This window comes from Corylus avellana, chromosome ca1 (assembly GCF_901000735.1).
Source record: "Corylus avellana chromosome ca1, CavTom2PMs-1.0".
NCBI lineage: Eukaryota > Viridiplantae > Streptophyta > Magnoliopsida > Fagales > Betulaceae > Corylus > Corylus avellana.
This window is the reverse complement of record NC_081541.1, coordinates 10,572,836-10,582,078: the sequence shown is the minus strand read 5'-3', so window position 1 is coordinate 10,582,078 and position 9,243 is coordinate 10,572,836. Positions and strand designations below refer to the sequence as shown.

Sequence of the window (9,243 nt, the reverse complement as noted above, 5' to 3'; positions counted from 1 at the left end):
GTCGCAGGGCCATATGAAAATGGCAATGGCATTATGGCAATGGCAATGGCTTTGCCTAGCTGCTCAAGTCATTCCCTAAAAGAACATTAAGAAGAGACAAAAGAGATGTAAAAGCCTCTTCAAAATCACTCTGGCCAACCCTAATTTCCCATTGCTTTCTTACTATTGAATCCAACACACATATTTTGATTAATTATTGATATCTTAGGGAACAAGCTTCATTAGGCTTTGGCTTTGAGAAAAGCAAATGAACAAATCTAGCGGGGCTACCATTGGCTTGTATTGAAGCAGGAAAGCAATGTTGGTTTAATTAGGTCCTTGGTCACCATTCAAAATGCCTTTTTACAGGTAAAGTGAGCAGTTCAAAGGGGGGAGGATAAAAGAAAAGGTAAAGGGGAAAAAAGCCACCAAGGGTTTCGTCGAGGTTTAGGCTTTTGAGAAGGAAGACAAAAGAAAAGAAAAGAGGGGGTCCAAACGTAAGATAAACCAGCCCTACAAACGTGATTAATCATCTGCTTCCAATGGGGCTAGTTTTGACATGATTTCACCAGAATGATGAGACTAAATATCTCTGATTAGCCCTAGTTTTGCCACATTCTCTTTCCTTTTTTACCCAAATAACTTGAATAATTGAGCCTACTTTTTTCGCCAAATCCTCCTCTCAAGTCTTCTCCTTTTCAAAAGAAATTTGCTCCCATTTGACAGCAAATAAAAATCAGTGAAAAGAGAGGCGTAGGATTCAAGCATAAAATGTTCATCCCATGATTGATTTGATTTTGGGCTTAAAAGCATAAATTAATAAAAACCAAATATCAAAACTTCATGATGAACTTATAACTATATTTAATTACTTGCTGGGTTTTGCTGGGTTTTCCCACTTCTTTATTATTATTATTTAAAAACAATTATAAACCCTACCAAATACTTTAATTCATGATTACGCGTGGGGGGTAGACACATATTGCAATACTTGAACGAATCAAAGAATGTTTTTAACTTGATAACTTTTACTCTTTATTGAGCATATATTGACCCCCATCTAATTATCACCTCTGCTTTCTTCCTAATTACTCCATTCAACAACAACAACAACAACAAACCTCACTTGTACTCTAATTACTCCATTTTCTTTAACATTTCCAATTATTTTCCCTACTATTTACTTATGAATTCTAGTTGTTTAGTTTTCTTCCAAGTTATTGATCCAATAAATCATTTCTTCTTTTATCTATTTTCTCCTATATTAAATCGTATATGGATTATAATAGCAAATAAATTGGAGTAATGCTTGGAAGCATCATTTTTTTTCGGAATTTATCTCGAAAAAGATATGCGGGATGGCAAAATGGTAATATACAAGAGTAATTAATAAATGCAGAATTACTTTTCTTATTAACCATCCCACATCACTTTTTCTGAAAAAAATTGGAAAAAGGTGAAGCTCTCAAGCATTCCTCAATGAGATTGTCCCTTTCACATAAATTCCAATCCTTATTAGTTGCTATATGTACAGTAAATATCTGTCAATCAATATTTGATTTAGAAAGTTTATCCACTATTTTTGCACTGGCTGTTAAAGAATACGAGTTACGTACTCTCACTTGTTAGTATTACATATTTAGTATGGGGTTGCATCCCCACCGACAAAAAAAAAAAAGAAGAAGAGATTGCAGGAGGGTCCATCGGGTTGGAAAGCCAAATCCAAATCAAGTATTTGGGAGCGGGTCAAGTAGGGGTAGTAATGGTAAAATGGATACCAAAACTAAATGTTGGTAAATGAATAATTTACAAGGCACCTAGGCCTCAATAAATGGCAGTATTTATTATGCCCACCCAAATTCGGGGTGAATATCTGACACACTTCATTCAAATCTGCTGATAATAAATTAACAAAAGATATTGAAACAAATCTGAAGTTTTTTTTTTTTTTTTTTTTTTTTGACTTTTTCTCCTGAATCTACCAAAGTAAACCATTGGTGAAGCAAGCCAAGCCAGTAGCCACACACTGACCTTTAGGTAAGAAGGCTTTTAAGCCAAGCCAAAATGCATTCACATGGCAATGTAGGCATGTTTTTGAAGCCTCTAAAATGGTGTGAAAGATATATATACCAATTTTATAAAAAGGGCCTTAAAGAAAGAAGGTAATAGCCTTGGAGCATCCGTCTCTCTCTCTGCCAGAGTCTCATTTGCCTATTATCTGCTTATAGCACCCCCCCCACTCTATCTCTTTCTCTCTCTCTCTCTCTTGCCCTGAAATAGAGGAAGTAGAGTCACCCAGAGGAGTTTTAATGTCCACCCACCGCTTCTGAACATCTCTCTCACATTTCAAGACTGAGCATTGTTGTTGGGTCTTCAACTTTTATCTGCTAGCTCAGAGACCCAGACCCATTTGTTTTCTCTGTGTTTGCTTTCGAAACACCCCAAAAGAAAGAACAGAGGAGACCCCCTTTTGTGCCACTCTTTTATGTTTTAGCTGCCTCTGTTTCACAGATCTACTAGCAACCGTTTTTCTCTTTCCGTTCTTGTAACCTTCTGTTTGTACCATTTGAGTGGAAGCTATGAGTAAAGAAGAGTTCTTGAAGATCCAGGTACTCTCTCTCTATCTCTCACTCGGCCATTGTACCTACTTGTTCTTTTCCTTCAAGAACATTGCTTAGTTCTGAAAAAAAAAGGACTTTATTTCTTTTTTGTTTGTTCCCGTTGCACACTCGCCCCTTTACTAGTGACAAGCTTGGTATATTTTCCTTATTGAATGGTATTTCTCTTTACTCTATGTTTGTGCTTTCGGTTGCTTGTGCATGCAGAAATGTGTTCTCAAAGTGAACATACACTGTGATGGATGTAAGCACAAAGTGAAGAAAATCTTGCAAAAAATTGATGGTATTTTTTCATATTCTGACCCTGCATTTTTTTTTCTCTTCTATCGTAAACTTAATTCTTCTTCTTGTCCTGATTTATGTCCTGTGTTTACAAAAAATGTTGCCTTTTCCTCTATTCATAATTGCATTTGTTTTTTTCTAAATTTTTTTTAAAAAAATTGGTGGGTTATTTTTCCTTTTGTTAGGGGTTTTCACCACCGACATAGATGCAGAGCAGGGGAAGGTGACAGTCACTGGGAATGTAGACCCAGCAATTCTCATCAGGAAGCTTGCGAAATCAGGTAAACATGCAGACCTCTGGGGTGCTCCAAAGGCCAACAATAACAACCAGAACAACATGGCTAACCAGTTCAAGAACATGCAAATTGACAATGGCAAAGGAGGGAACAACAAAGGTGCCAAGGGAGGTGGTAATAACCAGCCCAAAGGTGGGCAACCACCAAACCCGCAGCAGCAGCAACAGCAACAGCAGCAGCAGCAGCAACATATTCAGCAGCTTCAGCAACTTCAGCATCTTCAACAACTTCAGCAACTACAACAGATGAAAGGGTTCCAGGGTCTGAATCTGCCCCAATTCAAGGACATGAAATTGCCCGCCGCCAAGGACCAGGCCCCAAGCCAGAAGACAGTGAGGTTCGACGTGCCTGAGGACGATGATGACTTTGATTATGATGACGAATATGATGACGAGGATTTGGAAGATGACGACTTTGAGGATGAGTTGGATGATCCCCATCATCCCCTCAATAAGATGAAACCTATGATGGGTAATGTCCAGAAGCCTAACATCATGATGATGAATGGTATGATGAATGGAAATAATCCACAGCTCATGAACGCTCAGAAGGGTGGGAATGTTGGGGGTAATGCCAAAAAAGGTGGTGGTGGAGCTGTGCCCATTCAGGTGAATGGCATGGGTGGTGGGAACAATGACGGCAAAAACGGTATTGGGGGAAAGAAGGGTGGTGGTGGAGGAGGAGGTGGAGGTAACAATCAGAATCAAGGCGGCGGTGGTGGGAAAAATGGTGGCAAAAACGGCGGTGGCTTGCCCCAAGATGCTAAAAATGGTAACGGTGGTGGTGGGGCAAATAACAATAAAAATGTTCACCATGGCGGTGGTGCTAATGGAAACAACGGTAATGGCAACGTGGGTAAAAAGATTGTAGGTGATGGGGTTCATCCTATGAACAATAATGGGTTGCACAACATGGGTGGCCCTCATCCTCATGCTATGGCTGGAGGTAATCATATGGGTCATCATATGGCCAACATGAACATCCCAATGGCCAGCATGCCCATGGGCCAAATGGGTAATATCCCGGCCGTCCAAGGCCTTCCGGCGGCCGCCATGAACGGCGGTAGCGCCGCTGCCTACTTCCAAGGGGCTGGGCCGGAGCCCATGCCTGGCAATCCAATGATACAGCAGCAGTACTTGAACCAATTGATGCAGCAGCAGCGAGGAATGGGGAACGAAAGGTTCCAACCTATGATGTATGCCAGGCAGCCTCCGCCGATGAATTACATGGCGGCGCCATACCCATACCACCAGCAGCCTCAGCCTCACCCGGATCCTCAATACACCCACTTCTTTAGTGATGAGAACACCTCAAGTTGTAATGTGATGTGAAAATTCGGCTTGAAATGTTGCTTGCTGCTGTGGGTTAATTTGCTAAGTAAGTTTGTGGTGGAGCTCTGCCGGTTCAGTCTTTTGGGGAGGCCATATCATATCATACTTGGAAATGGGTTTCAATTTTCAGTTTAATTTCCCTTTTTCTTTTTTCTTTTTTCCTTTAATTTCCATGAATCCTTGGTTCAATCTTAGGGTTTTGAACTATCATAGGGAGTATTTAATATTTATAGATAGATATAATATATTAAAGCTTTTAGGGGAGATGGAGATGTAAGTGGGGGGTGGTGGGTGGGCTTTTCTTTATGAGATGTTTATATGTGTTTATATTTTGCAAACGAAAATAAGATGAAAAAAGAAAAAAAGGAGAAGAATGGGAGTAAACAAAAAAAAAAGAAAAAAAAGGCCCATCTCTCTACCTGTTTCTCCCCCCTAAATGACTACAAATGCTCTGCTTTTTTCTTCTGTTTTTTATTTTTTTTAATAAAAGGTTCATAATAAATTATTTAGTTTACATTTTCAATGCTTGTTTTTTGGCATTTGAAAGAGTGTAAATCAGAAATGATGACAAGCATTTGCATATTTGCATTCACAGAATTTGACTGAGATTATGGATGTTTGTGATGTGTGGGGCACATTGCATAGGATGAGTTGGGTCTGATTGGAGGAGTGTGAGAGTGGAGGACCCACCATTGTCTGAACAGTGTGCTTGGTGTTGATGGCCTGACATACCCACCGCCCTCATCGTGAAATTTAATTAATCGTGCAGGGGCAGAATTATTATTATTATTATTGGTATTATTGTTATTGTTGGTTTGCAGCTGCAGCTCACGTACTCTTCAGTTGTACACTATCAGTGAGTCAGCTAGTCAGAGCAAAGCATCCGCTGTAATTGCGGATTGTGCATCAGAAAGAAGGGAGGGAGGGAAGGGGGAAGGGAAGGGAAACATCACGCCGTAGCCGTAGAACGTGTTGACAAAGACAAGCTAACTACTTTATTTCGAAAAATCTAACGGCGTTGACACTTTTTGACACCAATTCTGTGTAGGCTGTTGTATTGGTATATATATATAGCTGTCGTCAGGCTTCAAAGACGAGGGACCCCACCAGCCCCATCATGTGATTGATTTTTTGTCACAAGATGATCATGATGATAATGTGTCATTGGGACTCATCTGTCTAATCGGATGGGGACTGTTGTGGGTCCCCCCCCTGTACGTCCCCAAAAGTACTTCTCTGTTTTCGCACCTTTATACGATTCCCTCCTCTATAAGTGGTAGACACACACACAGTAACAACATTTGCGACTTTGTATTGTATCGTAGCCCATATATATATATTTTTTTAAATAAGAATTTGGCGAATCCTGGACGTACGATAGCTTTACTAGTGCACTTGTTATGACCCGTCCGATTTGGAAGACTTTTGTTTTGTGTTTGGACATTTGTTTACGCCAACTTGTTTTTTCAGAGTCTAGGGTTGCACGGGTGCTGAGACGGCATTTAATGTTGGTAGCTCGAGATCCAAAAATTTTCAGAGGGTGTTTGGTCGCGAGTCTAGCCTTGCTCCCATGCCGGTTTCGAGCCATACCTAGAATATATGGCTTCATAAATACGCCAGCTTTCAGGCATGCCGGGCGCCACGTGGAAACAGTAGGTGTTGGACTGACTAGCAGGTGATGAGGGAATCACATGGGTTTGCATGGGAATGGGGGTTGCGGGTTGTGGGCTTTGTTTGGAGGCATATGGAATTTGCACACATTTATATCATATATATATATAAACTTCATAATACATGAAAAATGATGCTATAAGAATTTCTTCTAAAGCTCTCTACAGAACCAAGAACAACAAAAAATCTATCTTGGAGTTATGTGACAGCAATGGTTCATGGATGTTGTAAAAAAATCAAGAAGTTGTCTGTCAATTATTGGGGGGGTGAACTTTTTAAACAAAATTCCGTTTGGAACAGAAACTTTTGAAGCAACAAAACGGTGAAACTTTGAGTAAAAAATAATTAAACGAGAGAAATGAGCGCTTGGTTGGTGCACCACCAATGAACAATCTATCCTTCAAATTTCCATTCTTTTGCTGTTTTTCCCTGTTGGGTTTTGTTCTCTCAGCTGCTTTAACCCTATATCCGGGAGAAAACGGTCCGTTTAGATGAGCGCGGGGGGAGCGGGTTAATGATGAGGAAGACGACAGAAAACAGGCCTTTTGTTCACTTTTTCTTTTTTCGGGCCCTTTTAATATTTTGACCAAGAATTGGGAAAAAAGGTTTTCACACGGGCCCTACTGTTTGCACTATTGCCATCCCCCCCAAGCTAGCAAGCCATATATGCATGTCAACCTGAAAAAGCTAGCATGCCTAGCCAGCCAGCCATCTGCATATATATATATATATATATATATATATATATCTGGGTGCTACTCCTGCTGATATATCGGACAGAGTATCGAGCTTTCTGATTTGATGTTTCCGGGCATTGAAGGGCACAAGTCTTACGTTTGAAATGATATATAATAAAACCTTTAGCTTCCGACCACCTTTATTTGGGTGTTACAAATCCCGTTCCGGTCCAGATGAAAAAACGTCATGGGTTGTTTTTGTTTACATGTCCAAAAAGTTGAATGAAACGTATCCTTTATTGCTGTTGCGGTTGTTGTTGTTTAATGTCTATGTCTTTGGGATTCATGGAGGAAGGCATTGCGTTATAAAACGTCTGTGGAAACTTCTCTTTCAAATCTTTTTCATATTAAACTTCTCCCTCCACTTCAAATTTAAGCAATTTATTTTTGAAACAATTACTATTATCATCTTCGTGTACACCGAAAGAGTTTAGGAAATGTCGTTAAATTTCAACTTCCAAATAAATATATTTTAGTTATTTTTACTTGAATTTGAATTAATAACGAATCAGTTGATCAAACACCGTGCTCAAAGTCAACCTAACTTGTAGTAAAGTGGAAAACAAGCACATGTGAGTTTCACAGATATGTCACGGAATAACACTCTGAATCATATATCATCAGTATTTACTTTAGTCGAAAAAAGAATGAAACTCAAAAAGCTGTTTTGTGAGAATGATGAGTGTTTTGTGAATGAACCCTTTTTCCCTTCCTCTCTTCTTCTTTATTTATTTATTTATTTAAAAAATTTTAATTTTTGTGAAGTGATTTTTGTTTAATGATTGTTTCAAGAGAAAGAGGTCCAAGAATAACCAATTTGATTTCCTAAACTTTACTAAGTTAGGCGATTGCTTTCTCATGCCCCCGAGAATATGAAGATGTTAAGATCCCTGCGCCTGATATTAATCCTCAAAATACCAGGACTAATAAGCCTGTTACTTAGGACCTAATGGCCTAACTTTCTTATAAAACTATTGAATAAGAGATGGACATTATTACGTCTATCTTTTTTTGGGCCTATGAACCCACACTACTTAAAAGGGAATATTTTTGGGTTTACCAAATAGGATTATTTTTATTTATTTGCAAAAATGTTAATATCATTTACCTATTTGTATTTAAAATCAATAATCCAAATAGAACCCAGAGAAAAGTTTGAAAAAAAAAAAAATAATAATAAAAGTAAAAGTTAAAAAAGAAATAAGTGGGTTTACGAGTAATTTAGCTTGTGTCTAATGGTTCCAAATAATGTCCGATGGTCTAGGTGAGTAGGTCCCACTGGTTCTTTTTGTCTGTCCCCCTGGCCAGAATGATCCGTCCAGTTGGGGTGGGACCCGCAAATTTGTCGCAAATTTGTCGTAGCAAAAAGAAGAAATAAATAAATAACTAACGTCGTTATCAACTAACGCCGTTAACTCCCGATTGCAAAAAATAGGCGGTACTGGTAATAATTACACCTTAGGAAAGCGAAACATGGAGTCGCAATTTCGTACCATCGAACCATTAAAACAAATCGTCCACCATCCATCGAACGGCGGGAAGGAGTTGATTCTTCTCTGTCCGCACGCCCACGCTTTTGCTGTGCGCTCCACCATCAATCGTCCTTGATCATTGGTAGAGGATCGAGAAAAGATATTCTGATGAGTCAAGATAATGGGAAAAAAAAAATATATATATATATATATATATATATACCAATTTTGACTTTAATCACCAGATTTTGCATATTTGAGCAATTTGAATCATCAATTTTGAGCACTAAACAGCTTTTTTCCTATTTCTCCAAGCTTTTTGGATTTTTTTTTTTTTTTTTTTTCTAATAAGATATAAATTTAATTTGAAAAATGTCAACTCTTATAGGCTGTGTTTGGCAAAGGAGTGGGCCGGATCGGACCCAAAATTTCAAAATTTTTTTCTCAAAATTAACCCCAACATACTTACTTTTTATATCACATCAATCATTTTTTATTATTATTCAAATAAAAAAAATTACTATAAAACAAAATTTTTTATTTTTTTATATAAAACATTATTACTTTTTTCTTTCACATCAATCAAATCTGCTACTGTTCCAGCCCACTTTCTAAATCCACTTCTTCGCTAAACATAACCATTAGTTCTTATTTTTCTCTTTTCTTGGATTCAAAGTTGTCAACTTCATTTCTTTGTTTTTTTGCAAGCAGTTGAACTTAACCTACCAAACAGAAACCCTTTGTTTTTATATTAGGAACTGTTTACAAACTTTGTGATGTCCTAAGTATAGTTGTTCCTATTTTTGATCAAATGTGATGTATTGAATAGTTGTTGTTTTTGGTCGGATGCAAGCACC

General features: G+C 38.3%; 1 protein-coding gene across 2 annotated transcripts; it reads left to right on the top strand.

Moving 5' to 3' along the window:
• The first annotated feature begins 2,095 nt into the window (after positions 1-2,095).
• LOC132188233 (heavy metal-associated isoprenylated plant protein 32) lies at positions 2,096-4,910 on the top strand. 2 transcript variants are annotated; one of them, XM_059602650.1, is made up of 3 exons: positions 2,097-2,588; positions 2,805-2,880; positions 3,065-4,910. In XM_059602650.1, exons 1-3 carry the CDS (start codon positions 2,559-2,561, stop codon positions 4,504-4,506), a joined length of 1,548 nt encoding a protein of 515 aa, XP_059458633.1. In that variant the 5' UTR covers positions 2,097-2,558; the 3' UTR covers positions 4,507-4,910. The 2 variants fall into 2 exon arrangements, with proteins under 2 accessions (XP_059458641.1, XP_059458633.1); XM_059602658.1 differs by lacking the exon at positions 2,805-2,880 and having other exon boundaries at positions 2,096-2,588.
• The last annotated feature ends 4,333 nt before the right edge of the window (positions 4,911-9,243 follow it).

Coding starts and splice junctions, on each gene's coding strand:
- LOC132188233 (XM_059602650.1), top strand. CDS start 2,559: ATGAGTAAAGAAGAGTTCTTGAAGATCCAG. Junction 2,589..2,804: donor AAGAGTTCTTGAAGATCCAG/GTACTCTCTCTC, acceptor TTGTGCATGCAG/AAATGTGTTCTCAAAGTGAA. Junction 2,881..3,064: donor AATCTTGCAAAAAATTGATG/GTATTTTTTCAT, acceptor TCCTTTTGTTAG/GGGTTTTCACCACCGACATA.